Here is a 22,576-nt window from a genome sequence, read left to right as displayed (position 1 = left end):
AAAAGTGATGAAGTCTTGGGATGGAGAGGGTTAAAGGGATCCGTTAAGCTTCTGATCCAGTTGTGTCTGAAGCAGACTACTCAGTTATACAAGCTGATAAATTCCTTTTATTTAGTTAAGCCTGCTTACATTTGGTTCCCTTTTATGATGACCAAAATTTTCCTAATTAATATATACTATCTTTACATATTTAATGTGGCCTTTTTATTTGGTTTCATATTGCCTAGCTGTAGACAAATGCTAATTCTTTTTTTCTAGAAAGATTAATAATACACACTTATTTTGATCCGAATTATATTTTAGAAATCATGAGATTTTTCCCACTAGTCTTCAACTTTAATGAAATTTCACATTAAATACATATATGGTACCTGGCACTGTAGAATGACTTACATAGTTTATCTTCCTTTAAGCATTACAATTCAGTGAAGTAAGTACTATTATTTCCATTCCTCAGAAAAGAAACTGAAACTCAGAAAGTAACATAGCTAAGGTCGAATAGCTGGTGAGTCACAGAGACTCAGATTCAAACCTAAGTATGTCTGTCTCCAAAGTATATACTTCTTCTTTTTTTAAATCCAAACTTTAAACTTTTCATTTTGTATGGAGGTATAGCTGATTAAAAATGTAGTGGCAGTCTCAAGAGAAGAGTGAAGGACTCAACCATACATATACAAGTACCCATTCTCCCGTAAGCCCCCTCCCCTTCCCATCAAGGCTGGCACATAACATTCAGCAGAATTCCATATGCTATACAATAGGTCCTTTTTGGTTACCCATTTTAAATACAGCAGTGTGTACATGACCTTCCCCAAGGTCCCTAACCATTCCCCCTGGCAATCATAAGCTAGTTTTCTAAGTCTGTGAGTCTCTGTTTTGTAAGTAAGTTCATTTGTATCATTTCTTTTTAGATTCCACATATAAGGGGTGTCATGCCATATTTCTTCTTCTCTGACTGACTTACTATGACACTCTCTGGGTCCATCCATATAGCTGCAAATGGAATTATTTAATTCTTTTTAATGGCTGAGTAATGGTTAGATAGCATTACCAACTCAATGGACTTGAACCTGAGCAAACTTTGGGAGACGGTGACAGGGAAGCTTGGTGTGCTGCAGCCCAGGAGAGAGCATAGAGTTGGACACAACTTAGCGACTGAACAACAACAACAATATTCTATTGTATATATGTAACACATTTTTATCCATTCCTCTGCTGATGGACGTCTAGGTTGTTTCCATGTCTTGGCTATTGTAAACAGTGCTGCAGTAATCACTGTGGTGCATGTAACCTTTTGGATTATGTTTTTCTCCAGATATATGCCTAGGAGTCAGATTGCAGGGTCTTCTTCAATATATATTTCTTAATCAGGTACCCAAAAAAACATTTATTGAGTGTACCACTATGTCCCAGGGGCTTCCCAGCTGGCTCAGTGGTAAAGAATAAGCCTGCAATGCAGGAGACCTGGGTTAGATCCTTGGATTGGGAAGATTCCCTGGAGGACACGGCTACCCACTCCAGTGTTCTTGCCTGGAGAATCCCCATGGACAGAGGAGGCTGGCCAAGTGCAGGCCCTGGGGTCGCAAAGGAGGTGAACGCAACTTAGCGACTAAACAACACTATGTTCAAAGCCATGTGTTAGACACGTGAGGATACAAACAAAAACAATCAAGGAATAAACCCTGCCCAGAAGCTTACAATCTGGTTTAGAGACCAGCTTGCATAAACATTATTACATACTTCAAACAAGTAACAAGAAAAGTCTAAGACAGGTAAGAATAAAATGCTATGGGAACAGAGAAGAGCATCCAGGAAAACTTCAAAAATGTAGCTACTGAGTTGGACCTTCAAAGATAAGTAGAGTTTTGACTGTTAAGAAAAGAATATTTAAGGATACAGAATGATAAAAAGCAAAGATGTGCTACTGTAAAAATATATAACATGCCAGGGGCCTGTCAAATTGTCTACTATGATTAAAGTGTGAGGTTCGCTGTCATACTCCAAAACAGAAGTCATGATTCCAGGCTTAGACACAGATAAGATTCCCTAGAGGGTACAGTGAAATGGCTCCTCAGAACTGATGCTAAAACCAATTATATAAGCAAGATTTGGGGAAACAAATATATATATAAAATAAAACCAATTAGATTTCTGGAGAGTTCTTGGTCCCAAAGGCTAAATTGGTCCCAAAGGTAAAATTACGTGTGCACTGCTGTTTGCTGAACTTAGCGTGGTAAAGTCTCAGCTAGAAAGCAGAAGTAGAATACCTCAGTAAACTGCTCAGGGAAGCAATCAAGAGACAGAAACAGAGGGAAGATAAGAAGCCCTCTCCCCTCCAAACAACAAAATTAAAATAAAAACAAAAGATCAAACAGACAATACTAACCTATAGCTGTGAGAGAATGAGAAAAAGTATAAGGGTACAAGGTAAAAGCAGACTACAGAGAAATCAGCCTTACCCAACATATTCTGAAAAAGAACAGAGGAGAAGAAAATTTTGGTCTCCACTATATTCAGAAACAGAAAGTAGGGAGGCCTATGCAAGGGAGTGACAGTGAAGAGGGCAAGAGCGCAACTGTGAGCTTGAGGAAGAGTGTAAGAGAATGATGACCTTCACTTCATAATGTGGTAGCTTCAAAAGCCTGCATATTCTAAGATTTCAAATTCGGAGCCATTTCTTATTTTTGCATAAAGAAACTCAATGGTCATTCTTCTTGTAATTCAAAATGGAATTAGGATAAATGTTCAAGTCAATTTGAGAAGGACTTGCATGTTTACAATGTCTTCACATTAATCAAATCTTTTATGTCAATAAAATGTTAATGTTTTCTTCATGAAGTTCTACATATTTCTAAAGGAAGAGCATTCCCACATATTTTTATGAATATTTTGTTATTGTTGCTCTGAAACATTTAAAAAAAACAATTTATTTTCTAACTGGTTATGGTTGAGAATGGGAAACATATTGATCTTTCATATTTATTGCTAGTCAATCATTAGTCCCACTTGCTTTTCAGTAGATTCTCTTGAACAGTATAGTTTTCAAATTATATTATTTGCAAATTACTGTCTTAAAACCTATGACAATTTACAAGTTCCATTTATGTAAAAACACATGTGAAACACAAATAAGTTTTATTCACCTGTAGGTACTTTCAAGCTGTGTATCCAGGAAGGTATTCTGAAAATAAAATGTCACACATTCTCCTGCTGGAGGTTTTTCAGGAACTTCAGGCATGCAAAAAACCACCCAGGAGTGAAGTTCAGAAAAACTGAACTGACCTGTCAAAGTCAATGTATTCATGGGTCTGCAATTTAATAAAAGTACATATATTTGTGTGGGAATACACAGAGGTATTACATGTACTTAATACATTAAAAAACAGAATTTCGCAATAGTAGTTACAAACATAAAAGCAGCCACTTAATTTTTCTCAGGTTAATCTTACCCATCAGATAAACATTTTGCTATACCTGTACTTTAACAGTTAAATGACATAAAAAGCTTGTTTTCATTATAATATGCCTTTACAAATAAAAATTCAGTTTACTTAGGTCAATTCCATTTTTCATAAGTTCATCTAGTATTTTTACTATACAAACTACAAAACATACACAAGGTAAGGAAAAAAAATCAGCATAATGTGAAAGTAAAGAACTGGGCTTTTTTTAAGACAGATAGATGTGGGTTTGAAACACTAGCTGCGTGCCACTAGGAAAGTTAAGGAATGATACCTTCTATTTTGCAAGGATATGGAATTAAATTTCTATCCTGCAAATCACACATACACATAAAAGGTTGTAAAGTAAATTAAATAAATGTAAAATGAATCAAAAGGATAGTTAAGAAAATACAAGTTTATCAAATTAAAGGTACAGAAAGAATTTTAAGAGAAACTTTGGAGATCTCCACATGAACCTTATTTTCAGATAAAAAAAAAAAAACCAAAACCCAGAGAGTTACATTATTTCCATAATGTCATGTAGGAACATATATAAGACTATAATCCAAGGAGAGCCCAGCTCAAATCAGCCTCTAAAAGAAGACAAAGACTCATCTCTATTAGAAATATTAACACAGGTATCCCCCGCTTTTTGAAAGCTCACTTTATGCCATTTTGATTTTATGTAAGGCCTACATGAGTACCTATTTTCAGTAACCAAAAAAAATCCAAAGAGGATTTTTGCTTTTACAAAAAAAGGTACAAAGCAAAAATAGCCTCAGCATCTGTTCTGCAGCAAACTGTTAGAGAAGTAGCCCGCACCCCAGCAGCACCGAGAAAGGCCCACCAAGCTCCTCCTCCAGGAGCTACACTCAGCTTCTGAGCACCAGGCGGCAGAGCTCTGAACTCTGTGACCGTCTGTGCTTTATCACAATTGATTCTAAGCATCCATTAGCAAGATGTGTCCTAAGGTAACTGTTTCTCTGCTTTATGCTATTTTGGCATATGAAAGGTTTCATTAAAATGCCCTACTTTCAGATAGTGGGGGAAACCTGTACATAGCATTTTTTTTTAAGCACAAATTTGCTACCAGAATAAAATAACAAGAAAGTTTATATGCATCATGTAATATCCTGAAAATAAACTCTCCCTTTGTCCTACCTGTCATGATCAATAACGTGAGTTCTTTGATGGAGTGAAAGGGGTTTGATATGGTACTGGCGGACCTGACATGTTTTGGGTTGAATTCTTGGAGTCACATATGCTTGAAGTGTGCCATACTGGCCTTCAATTGAGCGAATCTGATTCAACACAAAAGAGGAAAGAAAATAAGAATAATCTAGCAACATAATGCTATCTTTAAAATGCTCAACACAAGTAATCAAAGGCTTTAATTTCTTCTGTAACACACTGATGGAAATAATGACATTCTATTCAACAGGAACTTTTTACCACTATAGTCAAAGAAAATTTTTAAAGATTTTAGCAATCAAAAGCAAAATTAATCCATCTGTAAGTCATCCCTCTGACCTGGACCTCCACAGGAGATACTCAAACACTCAGAGGAGGTATGCTTGCTCCTTGGAAGAAAAGCTATGACCAACCTAGACAGGATATTAAAAAGCAGAGACATTACTTTGTGAACAAAGGTTCATATAGTCAAGGCTGTTGTTTTTCCAATAGTCATGTATGGATGTGAGAGTTGGACTATAAAGAAAGCTGAGCGCCGAAGAATTGATGCTTTCGAACTGTGGTGCTGGAAAAGACACTTGAGAGTCCCTTGGACTGCAAGGAGATCCAACCAGTCCATCCTAAAGAAAATCAGTCCTGAACATTCAGTGGAAGGACTGATGCTGAAGCTGAAACTCCAATACTTTGGCTACCTGATTCGAAGAACTGACTCATTGAGAAAGACCCTGATGCTGGGAAAGATTGAAGGCAGGAGGAGAAGGGGACAACAAAATGAGATGGTTGGATAGTGCCACCCACTCGGTGGACATGAGTTTGAGTAAGCTCTGGGAGTTGGTGATGGACAGGGAAGCCTGGTGTGCTGCAGTCCATGGCGACACAAAAAGTTGGACCCGACTGAGTGACTGAACTGAGCTGAAGTCATCCCTACCACAGAATTTATAGATTTGTCATTCTGAAAGATAAACATTCTCATACACCACCTTATCACATCTGAAAACATAGGTGTATGATACACTGTATAAGATTCACATTAAAAAATGGTAAAAATTTAGACATTTTTGTTGAAAGGATAAGTGAGTCAATAACTTAACACTTAGTTCTCTCAGAAATGGGGGCATTACAGCATATGGCTATTATAAAAATCTATTGCAAGGGACCTTCCCTGGTGGTCCAGTGGTTAAGAGTCTGCCTTCCAATGAAGGAGAAATGGGTTTGATCCCTAGTCAGGGAACTAAGATACCACATGCCACAGAGGGACTAAGCCTGTGAGCTGCAGCTACTGAGTGCAAGCTCTCTAGAGCCTGTGTGCCACAAGAGAAACCTTCACTCTATAGCTAGAGAAGCCTTCATGCTGCAATGAGGAGCCTGTGCAGCCAAAAAATTTTTTCAAAATTCTATTGCCAGGAAAAAAAAAGTTTCCAATAACTTAATTCTTAACTTTCTATGAAAATAGAAAAGCATACTCATAATCTAATTATGACATATTTGGATTAGGAAATTCTTTGTACCCTTTTAGTTGGATATCCTGAGAATTTAAAGCACTTATAGAAAACTCTAATTCATATAACTGTGAAGACCTAAATTTAGAGGAATTAGAAAGCAGTCCAGCTTCTCTCTCCTGCAGCCCCTTTCAACTCCTCCCTGCTCTAGTTCATGAAACGGGACTGTAGAACATCTTGTATTACAAAGGCAGCTTCTTAACTGACATATCAACTCATACTTTCCCTGGCATGTGAGGTGGGGGAAGCAAATCAATGTTTTACCTAAATGGGAAACATAAATAAAAATTTAAAGCAAGAATTTTTTGCAAATGTTACACTAAAAATATTTCTCTGAATGCAAAGAGAGAAAACATAAGTAAAGGATAAAGAATAAAAATACAGGAGGAAAATAAAAAATTCATCTGATAAAGCTGTATCTTTAGGGCTTCTTTTTAAGAGGTAAGCTTAAACTGGCACATAAATTTTTCCACAGTAAATTCATAATTAGTATCAGTTCAGTTCAGGTCAGTTGCTCAGTTGTGTTCGACTCTTTGTGACCCCATGAACTGCAGCACGCCAGGCCTCCCTGTCCATCACCATCTCCCGGAGTTTACCCAAACTCATGTTCATTGAGTCAATGGTGCCATCCAACCATCTCATCCTCTGTTGTCCCCTTCTCCTCCTGCCTTCAATCTTTCCCAGCATCAGAGACTTTTCAAATGAGTCAGCTCTTCACATCAGGTGGCCAAAGTATTCGAGTTTCACCTTCAGCATCAGTCGTTCCAATGAATATTCAGGACTGATTTCCTTTGGGATGGACTGGTTGGATCTCCTTGCAGTCCAAGGGACTCTTAAGAGTCTTCTCCAATACCACAATTCAAAAGCATCAATTCTTCGGTGCTTAGCTTTCTTCATAGTCCAACTCTCACATCCATACATGACTACTGGAAAAACCATAGCCTTGACTAGACGGACCCTTGTTGACAAAGTAATGTCTCTGCTTTTTAATATGCTGTCTATGTTGGTCATAACTTCCCTTCTAAAGAGTAAGTGTCTTTTAATTTTATGGATGCAGTCACTATCTGCGGTGATTTTGGAGCCCAGAAAAATAAAGTCAGCCACTGTTTCCATTGTTTCCCCATCTATTTGCCATGAACTGCTGGGACTGGGATGCCATGATCTGTTTTCTGAATGTTGTAATTAGTATAACACAGGGAATATAGCCAATATTTTATAATAACTATAAACAGAGTATAATTTTTAAAAAAGAACACAATTGTTCATAAATTTTTAAAAAGTCATGTTTTCTCATTATATACTTCATATTCATTATTTTAAAAATCCAAACGATGAAGAAAAATTAGGATTAACATGAGTCATCTGAAATCCTACCACCTAGAGATGATCATTATTGCTATTTTGATAGTCAACCTTTCATACATCTCTCTATGCAGATGTACAAAAATAAATGCATAATTTCACATGAATAAATTCTATTTATATCATAGACAGCTTTGTTTTTATTTCTAATATCTTCCCTTATCTCTGCCTCTCCTAATACTATCATCTCCCTCCGGCTCACATCCCACCCAAACCTTTCCCCTATTGTATGACCTATCATATCAGACAGCTATGATTCTTTCTATATATTTCTTCATATTATAGATAATATGTATATACATATATAGAACTTTTATCTGCATTTTGCGTTTTTCATGGAAATTGCTCTGTGTTAAAAGGAATAGATCAGCTCATTCTTTCTTGCAGCTGTGCAATATTCTATGGAATGGTTAAACAGCTACTTAATCAAACATTAAATACTGAGTGTTCACTTTGATTCCACCTTTCTGCTTCTACAAACAATGCTGCAGTTAATTATACATATATCTGTGGGTACACTACTATGACTTTATTGCTATGAAATAGATTCCAATAAGTGGGACTATAGCCTATTTTACGAAAGTGGCTTTAACAATTATTTCCTTCAGTTATGACTGACAGTGTCCTTTTCCTCATCCTGTCACTAATGATGCTGCTTTCTCTAAATTTTTGCCAATTTGTTAGACAGGCAGAAACTGGAAGTTCCTTAACCAGATGTGAGTTATTGTGTAATAGCATCTCTGTTGAAAAAAATCTTACTTTGAGTCTCAGAACATCAGCAACACCAGGAAAACTTTATATAGTCCTTAATTTTTGTATCATAAATGTACCAAAAGTTTTTTTTTTAATCTCACACTAGAAACTAAAATATATTTGTGTGCTAAAAACAGTATTTAATTATAAAAATGATTATCCTAGTACATTGCAAAAGGAAACTTCAAAGATTTTCCCTGGAATAGATAGATCGTAATGCCATCACTGAATGCAATCAGAAAAATCCAGATAATAGGAAAATACAGGGCAAATGCTCAGATACTTCAGTAACCAAATTACCTTATTTGGACTATGACTGAATCAAACGTTAAATTAAAAGCAAAACCCACTACACTAAACATTTGATGATACTAAGGAATTATTAATTTTTTGGTTTGATAACAGTATTGTGATTAGGTTTAAAAAGAGTTCTTATCTTTTAAACATATATACTGAAATACTTACAAAAAAAATTAGATCCTGTATCTGTTTCAAAATAATTTGGAACAGAGAGTGACAGCATAAATAAGATTGTTATGAATTGATCATTGCTTAAGCAGGAATCATTACTCTTATGTATGTTTGAAACTTTCCATAATAGAAAATTAGAAAAAATTTCCAGCTAGAGGAAATTTAGGATTGGTAAAAATTTTAGTGAATGTAATTAGTTGTGTGTTAATAGAAGAGACAGTGGTTTGGGCTGAATTAAAATCAAATAGGTGAAGAATCCACTTGCAATGCAGGAGACCTGGGTTCAATCCCTGGTTTGGAAAGATGCCCCTGGAGAAGGGAATGGCAACCCACTCCAAGATTCTTGCCTGGAGAATCTCATGGTCAGAGGAGCCTGGAGGACTATATATAGTTCATAGGGTTGCAAGGAGTTGGATATATCTGAGCAACTAAGCACAGCACAGCACAGAAACCTCAGATTCTCAAAAACAGGTCATTCAAAAGACATCATTCAAAATGCTTATTTCAGGGAGAAATTTAATGCAAAGAAATGATATTGCATGTTGCAAGACTTACCAAGGAAAAAGAAAGTTCGAACTTTCAAGTAAAGGTAATTTCAAACATTTTTACCTTGAGCTCTAGTCTTGTGGTATTTGCCTGGCACCGGTAAGTGGCGAGGAGAAAATTGTCATTTGACTAGGAATAATTCAGAAGTTGAGGAGAATTAATCCATGTCTTTAAGAATAACAACAGCATTAATAATAATAATAACGGTTATCATTTTACTGAGCACCTATCATTTGGGTGGCACTGTGCTATGAGCTTTATGCTTATTCCTATAAACAACCCTATGTGGGAAGTTTTAACAGATGAAGAAAATGGGGCATGAAGGGTTAGGTAATTTTCCTAAAAGCCAGTAAGTAATAACACTGGAATTCAAATTCATATCTATAGCTCAATGCTCTTTCCATCTTGAATTTCTCCCATAATATTTAAAAATATTAATTGTCCTTCCAAAAATTTAACTGATAGTGCAAATTCCTGTCTATATTATAAAGGCAAAAAACATAAATGTTCAGTGTTGAACGTATTTGATTTTCACACATACTTACAGACAACTTAGAAAGATTTCATCTATGTATTTCCAGCAAATAGCACAGTGTCAAGTAGACCATAGGCATTCAATACATGTTTGTTGAATAAAATTGGAGAGGTTACTTCATATAATGTAACTTCTTGAAATAGAATAATAAACTACTAAAAACAAAAAAAAGTATTTCTGGGTGCATGAATTGCAAAATCAGACAAAACAACATGAACTATTCGATATGCAATTTTCATGTACTGATATTTTCCTATTTTTAATAAATACCTGAAGAAATAAAAGGAACGCTAATATTAAAAGAAAATTCAAACGTTTTAAACTCAGCAAGCACAGAGGATAAGTCAACTTAAAAATAAATATACTTTTGTGTAATTAAAAACAAATGTTTTGTATCTCAGTGTTTACAGATAAAATGACTAATTAAAAGAGATAAAATGTCTGGAGTTAGGTTTGGCATGGGGAGAAGAGGGTAAAGAGCAGAGAACAAGACTGGCCATATGTTAAAGTTAGTGATGAGTTCATGGAGGTGGTACTATTCTTTTCCTTTCATATATGTTTGAAATCTCTATAAGATTTGTTTTTTAAGTCATCATTCTAGAAAACAGGTTTTAAATTAGTATAAAATACTCAAATCCTGCATTGATATAAACAGGCTAATTTTTCACTGTAACTTAGGAATTAAAGATCTGAAGTTCATACTAACTTGATTTTTTTAACGATCATAAAAACGTAGGTCTTAATCTTTTGTATCTTATTCTCAAACAGGGATGGCAAAGCATATATGATAACAATACAACTGCTTTTTGATAAATCTCTTATCAAAAAAAAGTTTTACTCTGAAATTATTTTGAAAATTATTCCCTAATATAACTATCAACTTTGTTCTCTATCTATTCTTTCTACCCTTCTCTTTTTAATGCCAGTTCCAGTCACACTTTCTTCTCTGGCTTGCCTTCCCCAGACTTTCTCTGTACCCTAACTTTTCCTCAGGAGCTGAACCTAGTGCTGAGACTGCTAGTCAGCTAGTACCAACATAGAGAGAAGTGAACGGCAAACGCATCTGAAAGCTCGGCTATGGGCTCATCCCGGGTACTCTGCACAGAGTAGGTGTTCAATAAATGTCTACTGAATGAAGGGTAAGCAAGAGTCAGTAAGAGACAGCGTGGAAAGGCAGGCAGATGGAACAGATCGTGTTTAACTGTAGGAATGTGTGAAACTATATAGCATTTGAAGAAATTTTAAGAACTTCAGTTTGGCAGAAATCATGTGCCTGGGAGGGAAGGTAGCAGCTGGTGAGAGACTAAGTTGGAGTTGTAATCAGAGCTGAATTATGGAAAGCTTTTATGGTGCAGTGAGAGGTCTAGACTTACATGCAGCTCAGGAAAGGTTTTAAAAGGTTGTGAGAAGAGAAATGACACAGTGATGTTTGTATTTTAGGAAGGCCTCTTGGACGGAAGTGCATAGCATCTCCTGTGATTGAGAGGCAATACTGAAGGCAGAGAAACTGGTGGATACAAGCCAGCTGGTGGTTCAAGCAAGCATGGTGAGAGCTGGAAGGTTAACAGAAGTAGAAATGAAGCAAAGCAGACAGCTAAGAGCAAGGGAGTGAGAACTGACAGAAATCAGTGACTACAGTAGTCTCCCCATTATCTGTGGTTTTGCTTTTTGGGGTTTCAGTTACCCATGGTCAACTATGGTCTGAAGATATTAAATAGAAAATGCCAGAAATAAGCAACTCATAAGTTTTGCTTACAGAATCACACACCATTCTGAGTAGTGTGATGAGAACTTGTAACATCCCACGCCATCTCATCCAGGACATGAATCAGTCCTTTATCTTGCATATTCATGTCATATGTGCTACCTGCCCGTTACACTTAGTAACCACCTCTGTTATCAGATGACATGTGTGTTCAGGTAACCCATGTTTTACTTAATGATAGCTCCAAAGTGCAAAAGTAATGATACTGAAAAAAACGCAGTATTATTCAAGGGTTCTGTACTATTGATAATTTCAAGCATCCACTGGGGCTTTTAGAATGCACAGTATCTCCAGCAGATAAGAGGGAGGGATCTACTATAATTGGATTAAACAGATCAGAAAAAAGGAAAGAATTTAAAAGACAACACTCCAGTTTCTGGATTATATGAATACAGAGAAAGAGAATATAAACAGCTTTTGAGGGAAAGGTTATGGAAGGAAATATTGACGGAACAATGACCCTAATAGCATTTACAGGTTTCATACAAAATGGCATAATGAAAATGAAAGCATCTAAAGAATTCTTTATATTTTTTACTCACCTCAGAATCACAGCTGCTAAAGCTGACAACAGCAGAATTTTTATCCACATCAAGTAAATCTATTGGAACATCACTCTACAATCAATATTAAAAGGAAAAGAAAGGTTCATGTAAAAAACTAGAAATTTTTCAACACATATTTTCTTTTAGGGTTTTCTTTGGTTCTAGTTTATGTTAATCTCTAAATATGAGAGTATAAACTCTCTAAACTTATATTTGATAATATGTACTTCTAGAAAATAAATATAATATGAATAAATGTCATATTATGACTTATTTTTCTAATTTGGATTAATCAGAGATTACAGATTTTAATCTCTCACTGCTCTTTTTAAAGTATAGTCTTCTTAGGCCTTTCTGTCAGTGCTAAAAATGCTACCATGGGCTACATATGGTCATGTTTATTATGCATGCTTGCATGATAAGTCGCTTCAGTCATATCTGACTCTTTGTGACCCCATGGATTGTATCCTGCCAGGTTCCTCTATCCCTGGGATTCTCCAGGCAAGAATACTGGAATGGGTTGCCATGCCCTTCTCCAGAGGATCTTCCCGACTCAGGGATTGAACCCGAGTCTCTTATATCTCTTGTATTGGCAGGTGGGTTCTTTACCACAAGTGCCACCTGGGAAGCCCATGCTTATTTATAGCAGTTCATTTTTATAATTTTTTATTTCATCTGTAACACAGAAAGAGGGTGATTTTTAATCTACTCTGGAGAGGTAGCTTCTAGGACAATGAGTTTGCACTGTGCTCTATATAAGTGATGCACCTAGAGTTGTTCAGTGTAGCAGTCCCAGAGCTAACGTCACTTAAGAGAAATTTCTGCCTTTAAGTTTTAATTAATAATCCTCCCCCTCCCCCATATCTTTTCAAACTTTGTCTTCTTCCCCCCCCTTTTTACTCTTATTTTCCATTCATCCTACTATCATCCTTTTCCACTCTCTTCTAGTATAGGAAAAAAAATTATTAAATAAATTGAAAAATGGTGCTATACATTATTATCTCTAGGTTCCACCCTTTGAAATCATCTGCTTTGCCTATTGACCTATCTGGAAACTGATGGTTAATGAGCAGTCTATACTGTAAACTCTTACTTTAGTATTTGGAACTTAAAGATCCTATTCAGGATATTAAATATTGAAGTTTTACAAATCACATCTCTGTTAAAATTTTCCTAAAGGCTCCAAAGAACAAAATCCTAAATGTCCTTCCTTAATCTTTCTGAAACTTAAGTTCACCAGCCTTTTGTTTAATACGTATAGGGTGAAAGTAAAGATATATTTAAATAATCTATAAGTAACTGATTATCTAATGGAAGATTAAGATGATAGATGTTTAAAATCGCTGTCTAAAACTAAAAGTGTCCAAAATAATTAGTGGACACTAAAATATATCCAGTCATAAAACAAAGAAATTATGCATACTTACCTGTATTAAGACATTATCTATCGCTGTCTGCACCTCTAAGATAAGGCTGTAGCTGGCATCATCTTTATTTAATGTAAACTTGTCATTTACACTAAATGAAGGTACTGCTGATTTTGCTTTGCTTGACTGAGAAGACTGCTGATATTTCTCTCTCTCCTGGAGCACTTTATACTGCAGCTGTTCCAATTCACTCCTAGACGAAAATATAGAACTTTGTCACCTATAACCATCTGAGGTCCTCAGAATGTTTACAAAAATTTGACAGACATTTACTTCTACAAAATGGATTTTTTAATTGGTTGCACTTGAACTATAACAGAAATAGAAAGAAAATTTTTGCTTCTATCACTGACCAACTGGTTCCATATCATCTATCTATAATCTAAAAACTAAAATATCGTCTCAGCCCCATACAAGCAATATTAATAAAGAGTTGTAAGAATCAAGGCAAGCTGCAAAACACATGAGTCTGGCCTCAGTTACATGTAGTGCTAATCAGAAGACAAACTGATTGTTCTGGGGTAGAATAGCTTATATTCAATGCGAAGAAACAAAATGTGTGAAATCAATAAACATGTACCTTTCAGAGAAACATTAGAGCAGACAGACAGCAAAGACTGCAGAGTATCAGCGAGAATCATGAGCCAGCTGAAGTTCCAAGTGCTGGAGACTGAACTGTGCAGGCACTGCTTTGAGTTGCTCCAGATAAAAGGAAAGGCCAAATGCAAACGAAGCAAACAGTAACTGGGAGAGAACAATATGAGGTTTGGCTACCTCGAGTTTAGGGGGAAAGTCTGAGAAGGATCTTGGAAGAGATTTGTGCAATTAACCAAGGAAAAGATTCATTCACTCAAGAAATATTTACTGAGTGACTCTATGAACAAAACCGACGTAACCTTCTCATAAGCATACATTCCAGTGAAATCAGGAAGGAGTTGACTTAGTTATAAACATAAGGTATAGTACTGAGGTCATAAGATTGCAATTCATTAACTCTACTTGGTATCCTTACTGCAGAATATTAGAACTTTCTCTCCTAGTGACTCTGGTGAACGGGTTTGTGGGGAACTGGTGGTGAGGCTTTAGTGAACTAGCATTTGTGGCAATTTGTTGCCTCAAAAACTTCTGTAGCAACTGCCACCAAAAAAAGATTAACTTTCACTCCCCCAAGAAGTTGGCAAGGGCTGAAGTAAGAAGAATAATCATTAAAAGTTGCACGCACCTATGGACACCTTATCTTTGACAAAGAAGGCAAGAATATACAATGGAGAAAAGACAATCTCTTTAACAAGCGGTGCCGGGAAAACTGGTCAACCACTTGTAAAAGAATGAAACTAGATCACTTTCTAACACCATACACAAATATAAACTCAAAATGGATTAAAGATCTAAACGTAAGACCAGAAACTATAAAACTCCTAGAGGAGAACATAGGCAAAACACTCTCCAACATAAATCACAGCAGGATCCTCTATGACCCACCTCCCAGAATATTGGAAATCAAAGCAAAAATAAACAAATGGGACCTAATTAAAATTAAAAGCTTCTGCACAACAAAGGAAACTATAAGCAAGGTGAAAAGACAGCCTTCAGAATGGGAGAAAATAATAGCAAACGAAGCAACGGACAAAGAATTAATCTCAAAAATACACAAGCAACTCCTGCAGCTCAATTCTAGTAAAATAAAAGACCCAGTCAAAAAGTGGGCCAAAGAACTAAGTAGACATTTCTCCAAAGAAGACATACAGATGGCTAACAAACACATGAAAAGATGCTCAACATCACTCATTATCAGAGAAATATAAATCAAAACCACAATAAGGTACCATCTCATGCTGGTCAGAATGGCTGTTATCCAAAAGTCTACAAGCAATAAATGCTGGAGAGGGTGTGGAGAAAAGGGAACCCTCTTACACTGTTGGTGGGAATGCAAACTAGTACAGCCACTATGGAGAACAGTGTGGAGATTCCTTAGAAAAACTGGAAATAGAACTGCCATATGACCCAGCAATCCCACTGCTGGGCATACACACCAAGGAAACCACAATTGAAAGAGACACGTGTACCCCAATGTTCATCACAGCACTGTTTATAATAGCCAGGACATGGAAACAACCTACATGTCCATCAGCAGATGAATGGATAAGAAAGCTGCGGTACATATACACAATGGAGTATTACTCAGCCATTAAAAAGAATACATTTGAATCAGTTCTAATGAGGTGGATGAAACTGGAGTCTATTATACAAAGTGAAGTAAGCCAGAAAGAAAAATACCAATACGGTATACTAACACATATATATGGAATTTAGAAAGATGGTAATGATAACCCTGTATGTGAGACAGCAAAAGAGACACAGATGTATAGAACAGTCTTTTGGACTCTGTGGGAGAGGGCGAGGGTGGGATGATATGGGAGAATGGCATTGAAACATGTAAATTATCACATGTGAAACGAATCGCCACTCCAGGTTCGATGATACAGGGTGCTCGGGGCTGGTGCACTGGGATGACCAAGAGGGATGGGATGGGGAGTGAGCTGGGAAGGGGGTTCAGGATGCGGAACACATGTACGCCCGTGGCAGATTCTTGTCAATGTATGGCAAAACCAATACAATATTGTAAAGTAAAAAAATTTTAAAAAAAAGTTTCAGCAACTCCTACTTCTTCACTATATGAAGCAATTTTCCTTGAGGCCCTTGTCATAGTACTTGTCAAACTGAACAGGCCGTGAAAGTGATCCTTGTGTCTAAAGGAGTTAACATTACTCATTTCCAGAAAGAAAACTTATAAGCCAAAGTATAGATTCAGAAAGGTCCACAATAGCAGTGAATATTAGAATTAATAAGGAATGGAGCCATCTATATTGTCTACTTTTTAATGTCTATTAAAAAAAAACACTCTATAATAGACAAATGCAAAAACATATTCTTAGATTTTTCTTAAATTTTTGATCTAAGAAAAAATCAACATAGAAAAAAACACATAAAAAGTGTATTTCTAACTCCAAATATTAATCAGCACTTACTGCTAATGTTCTCAAATGGATAAACTTTCACTTAAAAAGGTGATAAACTAATTATATAATTTCTTCCAGTAAAATATACAGTACCAATAAGTAACAAAGAAAATAACAATCACATACTTCATGAAATGAAAAAAAAAAGGCAAACCAAAATCCAAAATTACCGTAAAGAAGAAATTTTATTCTGCATCTCCTGATTAAATTTTATTTCTTCTCCTGGTCCACTTTCCTTATGAACAGGCTCTGTTGTCAGACCTGTAATCCAGCCTGCAGAGATGAATTAAATCATGCACCATTAAGTGCTGCCAGTGTTAAACCCAAAATGCATGCCCCTTTGTCTACCAACATCAACCTCATTTAGTTTTGGACTTATTCTTTTTCAAAAAAGCATAAGCAAAACAAAACAAAAAAAAAGAAACAAAAGAAATCAAGCTGGAAGATATTCAAACTATAACAAAATTACTTCGGATACCATTTTTGCTTTGCCTGAAATACTGTAATACTGCAATTAAAGAAATCCTTCCTAATTTATAACTTTAGCTTTCAGGTATGAAATAAGTCAACATAGTCTAGCAAATGCAAAAAAGAGCTGATGAGTAAGAGCTGCCTTTCAAAAACTACTTTCATGGAAAGTTAAAATCTCATGTAACTATTGTGAAAATCCAAAAATGACCAGCTCAAAAGAAAGTAAGTTTTATAAGAAATGTACATAGTAACAAAACAAACTAAATTTCAGTAAATAATAATTTTTAAGTCAAAGGATATAATTTAATTTTCAAAGATACTAGAGATATACTAAACATTTTTTAAAAGCATTAATAAAGAAATGATTTTATAAATCAATAATACTCCTTTCTTTCTTATTTTTAACCAATAAAGCTTTTAATGCTATAGGTAAGGGATACTTACTAATAAACTGAAAAAATAATCAAAAGCAATTTATCAAATTTACATATTTTTAAAAGCAATTTATCAAATTTATATTTTTTATGATTGATTCTTTCAACTAGCTATTACCATTTCCATTTACCTTACCTGAGTATGTGGATACCACGATTTCATCATAGCCGTCTTTCCCTACACAGCCACCCTGGATTGACGTGACACTCTCAGACAATGTCTACAATGAATTTAAGATCAAGCACGTCATCAATAAAATTTCACAAAGTTAAATAAGCTGCAAAACTTATTTTCCTATCTCCAAACATTAAATATATTTTTACTGAATACTTATTTGAAGACACTGAGATTGGAAAGGTGAAAATCCTGTACAAGTGGCCAGAAATTCCAGTGTTTTTCAATATGAGGAAAGGAGACTGAAAATGACTCACGTATCTGTGTCTACCACTCAGCCACAGTAGTCATTAATAAGCAAAGATCATTTATTTATATAAAGAAGTAAGTTATTTTTTAAAAAACATTATATAAGCAAAACTCTTAACACATTTAGTTTATCTGAATTCCACAGACCACCTCTCATGTGTTTTCTCCAAGTAGCTTTTTAGAAGAATAAAGAAAATGGTAGCTAACATGGGACCTTTAGGGAATTTGCTATTATGGAGAGAAACCCTGTTTTTCAGGAGTTTGTATCTCTTTAAAGCAATACTTCCCAAACTTGTCTGACAATAATTACTTGGATAAGTCAACTAGGAATCTGTTTTTAACAAACACTCTAGGTCAGTGGCTTTCAAGCTATTTGAAAAGTAATCAATAAGTTTTATACTGCAATCTGGTATACTTCACATATGAACATATACAACAACAAGAATAACTTAAAAGGCTTAAGTATTGTACTCTATATTGTACTCTGATATATTCTAATCTATTCTCTTTCTTTAAGGAAAAAAATGGGCTGGCAACCCATTAATGGGTTTGACCAGCAGCTCTGCTAGGTAACTCTTACTAGGCAAAGCCCAAAGCCATTGTTCTAAAGCAGAAGGTAGAGGGATTGGACACTTGCATCAAAAATGCTAGTCGTCCTCACCCGCCCTGTAGAAGGCAAGCCACTGAGCTATTCCGCAAATCAGACTATCTTAGCTGTTTCTGAGCTAATTACCTGAAGGTTTCAAGTAACAGAGGTTTGATTAAATATCTGCGTGAAATTAGGTTCATAAGTGCATTTTTTTTTCCTTTGGCCATGCTGTATGGCTTGTAGGATCTTAGTTCCTGTACCAGAGATTGAACCCATGCCCCCTACAATAGAAGCATAGAGTCCTAACCACTGCACTGCCAGGGAAGTCTTTAGTATAAGTGCATTTTTAATGAGTGTCCCAGCGTACTTAATATACACTAGAATTCTTTGAAGTTTTTTGTTCATGTTCCTGCTAAAGTTAATTCTGAAAAAAAATAAAACTGCATCCATTCCTGTGTACATTTTTCAACTTTCAGATTTTCATCATTACTATATTTAAATTATTTAACTTTTAGTCTTTGCTTTCTGACTTCTGAAGTTTTTTTTATCTTGCTCAGGATATTCTCTTATCACCAATATTATAAGGGCTATGTTCTTATTATTTCATTATGTTACTGTTTTCAGCCATCTTCCTTTTTTCTCTGCCTTCTGCCTCCCCGCCCTCCCTCCCTTATCTTCTTTTATCTGTCTATTTTTGGTGGCTCTGGGTCTCTGCTGCTGCTTGTGCTGCTGCTAAGTCGCTTCAGTCCTGTCCAACTTTGGGCGACCCCAGAGACGGCAGCCCACCAGGCTCCCCTGCCCCTGGGATTCTCCAGGCAAGAACACTGCTTGTGGGCTTCCTCTAATTGCGGAGAATGGGGGCCGCCCTTTGTTGGCGGGTGGGGGCTATCCCTGCAGGGAGGGGCTTCCCTTGCTGCGGAGCACAGGCGGGAGGCACATGGGCTTCAGCAGTTGCGGCTCATGGGCCGAGCTGCTCCGAGGCATGTGGCGTCTTCCTGGAGCAGGGATCGAACACATGTCCCCTGCGTTAGCAGGAGGATTCTTAACCACTGGAGCAACAGGGAAAACCCCTCAAGTGACTATTAATTATAACTTACTCTCTCCTCACTTAGAAGTACCTTATTTAACCTAATGTACTCAGGAAAAGTTAGAAAATTTAAAAAAACTATAATTTCTACATTTTTTTGCCAATACAACATTTTAATGAAGTTCATTTACTTTATGTAATTCAAGTATCTTTTTATAAAAGTCCTAGACTTGTAGAATTAGTTAATTCAACTTATAGTTTGTAAAACCAGTCACAAACCATAAAACAAGAGATCCTAGGCAACACAGTATGGACATGGTTTATATAAGTAACAACACAGAATGCTAATTAGGGGAATTCACAAAAAAAGACCTTGGTCATGGTTCAAAATATTGGTGAGTAAATATATAAGTTTAAGTTAAAATGTGATGTTTAGGATTCCCCAGGTGGTCCAGTGGTTGTGAGTCTACCTGCCAAGGCAGGGGACACAGGTTCGATTCCTGCCCCAGGAGGACTCCACATGCTGTGGAGCAACTAAGCCCTTGCACCACAATCCCTGAGCCCCCACCCCACAACTACTGAAGCCTGCACACTTAGACCCACGCTCTGCCACAAGGGAAGCCACCACAGTGAGAAGCCCACGCACCCCAACTAGAGAGTAGCCCCCACTCGCTGTAACTGGAGAAAGCCTGCATATGGCAATGAAGACCCAGTGCAGCCAAAAATAAATTAATTAAAAACATAGTTTTAAATGCAGTGTTTAAGGTATATGCATATTATCTTTTAATGATCTTCTCCTTAACTTGTTTGATTAACCAACTGTCAATCCACACTGTGTCAAACAAGAGGACTTGTCCTGATTAGAAAGACAGCAAAGTGGTGTGACATCAGGAATCAAGTTGAGACAACAAATTTGCAGCTTTAACATAATGTGGAAGCAGTACCTCTATCATCAAACAAACAGAAGAAAGACTTGAAAGACAGGAATCCTTAGTGCCACACCTGGCAGAAGGGACACACGCTATGTCATTACTGGCATTTGGAAAAGAAGTCAAAGAGGAGATTTGAGGTCTAAATAGGAAAGTTTCCCAGGGGTTAATAAAAAAAACTAAGAGATCCCCAAATAGGATTATTATGTATGTTTAAGCCTAAACTATTATTTGCATCATTAACAAGGTGACTTTTTATACCAAAGTAAGATGAATATGAAATATATCTAGAAAATATGTTGTATAATGTTTTTATCCCCATATTATCTATATAATACTATACTTTATCTGTGCATCAAAACATCTGTATTTACTGACATGCAATTCAAGTAGGTACTGGGAGAACTTCTAACACAATTAGAGAAACTAGACAAAGAAAGAAAAGTTGATACTGAGTTATGGCTTTTTGTTGTTCTTGAACAGCCTTAACACATCATGCATGAGGCAGAAGAGGGAAACCCTGGACAGAAGAACACCACTTTATGAAAATGAAAGATTGGGATAAAGAAGCCTAATTATGCTTAAAATTTGTGAGCTAAAAATTACTCTTATCTAGTATTTCTTCTTATACAGTGGACCCTGGGTGACTAAAAGTGAAATTGCTACTTTGCCCTCTCTGTTTAAGGATATTTTTTATATCATCTTAACAATATGAAGTTTATTCTCCAAACCTTATTACTTTAAAACAACACAATCTCATTTATGTTACCCAAACATATAAATGTCACTCCTATAATATATTATGCGTTATAGAAACTAAGGTAAAATATTTAATACTTTAGATATACAATATTTAGAAATCAAATGAAAAAGTAATTTATTGTTTAGCTTGAGGGCAATATCTATTATTCAAACATAAGAGCAGTCTAGACAAGATTTTGATAATATCAAAGCAGCAATATTTTAAGCCAAATACAAGATTTTAACATAATCATTTAAGAAAACACAAACTGTCAGCCATTTCTATAATTGTTTGATGAAATATAAACATATATAGTCTTCTTAAAAATGAACTTACATGATCAAATCGTAGAACAGGCTCATTGGCATTATCAAAACTATATACTTCCACCATTCCATCATCTCTTCCAACAAGTAAATCTTTAACCCCATCACCCACAATGTCAAAGCTGTCAACACACAAAATACCTTTAAAAGAAGGTAAGTGATAAATCAGCAATAATACTGATATTGCAGTCAAATATACTAACTATGAATGAAAAAAATCTATATATCAGAGTAGGGGAAAAAAAGTAAATTACAACTATAGCAATAACTTCCTAATTCAATTCCCTGTCTTTAATTTCAACCTGTTTCCTGGCAAATCTACTCTCTATGGAGTGTTTTTGTTTTAGTTTTGGTAAATTAGATCACATCATATTCCCGCTTACAGTTTTCCAATGACTCCCCACTGCACCTAGACTAAAATTCAAACCCTTTACCAAGGCTCCCAAGGACCACCTCCATGACTTGGCCTTAGCCTATCTCTGACTTCATTTCATGCCATATTTAGCCACACTGGTCTTCCTTCTGCTCCTCAGATGAACAGTATTCACCTCTGCCTCAAGTTCTCTGCCTTTATTTTTTCCTCTTCCCAGACATTGTTTTCCCTTAAATGTTTTGCATTGTTAACACATTTTCTCATCAATCAGATTTCATGCTGTACTTATAAACAGCCATCCAAATTTACCACGTCAGATAAAAATTCCCCTTAGAAAGGTATAAATTCCTTAAAAAAAAAAAAAAGGAATATTCTCTGATCCCACTGTACTTCTTTGACTCATACCAAGTACTCCCAAATTGCAATTAATTCTCTACAGGAAACAATGAAAATTGGATTTGAGCAGAGATTGATGTCATAGATAAACATTAGCCCATTAAAACCTGCTAAGTCGCTTCAGTCATGTTCAACTCTGTGTGACCCCATAGACGGCAGCCCACCAGGCTCCCCCGTCCCTGGGATTCTCCAGGCAAGAACCCTGGAGTGGGTTGCCATTTCCTTTTCCAGTGCCTATCCATCCCAAATCACTATTAATATATCCTGTGTGTGCTCAGTAGTTTTGTCTGACTCTTTCTGACCCCTTG

General features: G+C 36.0%; 1 protein-coding gene across 2 annotated transcripts in view; it reads right to left on the bottom strand.

Annotated features, from left to right (window-relative positions):
* Positions 1 to 22,576, bottom strand: part of BBS7 (Bardet-Biedl syndrome 7) — a 39,246-nt gene that overhangs the window by 4,284 nt on the left and 12,386 nt on the right. For both annotated transcript variants that reach the window (XM_060417512.1, XM_012179390.5), the window contains exons 8-15: positions 21,510 to 21,640; positions 17,599 to 17,683; positions 16,728 to 16,830; positions 13,538 to 13,730; positions 12,108 to 12,182; positions 9,329 to 9,394; positions 4,605 to 4,744; positions 3,144 to 3,308 (exon numbers count right to left, since the gene is read on the bottom strand). In XM_060417512.1, the coding sequence (XP_060273495.1) occupies positions 3,144 to 3,308; positions 4,605 to 4,744; positions 9,329 to 9,394; positions 12,108 to 12,182; positions 13,538 to 13,730; positions 16,728 to 16,830; positions 17,599 to 17,683; positions 21,510 to 21,640 (958 nt within the window). The remainder of the gene's footprint in view (positions 1 to 3,143; positions 3,309 to 4,604; positions 4,745 to 9,328; positions 9,395 to 12,107; positions 12,183 to 13,537; positions 13,731 to 16,727; positions 16,831 to 17,598; positions 17,684 to 21,509; positions 21,641 to 22,576) is intronic.

The sequence above is a fragment of the Ovis aries genome, chromosome 6, assembly GCF_016772045.2.
Source record: "Ovis aries strain OAR_USU_Benz2616 breed Rambouillet chromosome 6, ARS-UI_Ramb_v3.0, whole genome shotgun sequence".
In the NCBI taxonomy this organism is placed as follows: Eukaryota; Metazoa; Chordata; class Mammalia; order Artiodactyla; family Bovidae; genus Ovis; species Ovis aries.
The sequence above is the reverse complement of the archived record's forward strand: the minus strand, read 5'-3'. Positions and strand labels throughout refer to the sequence as shown.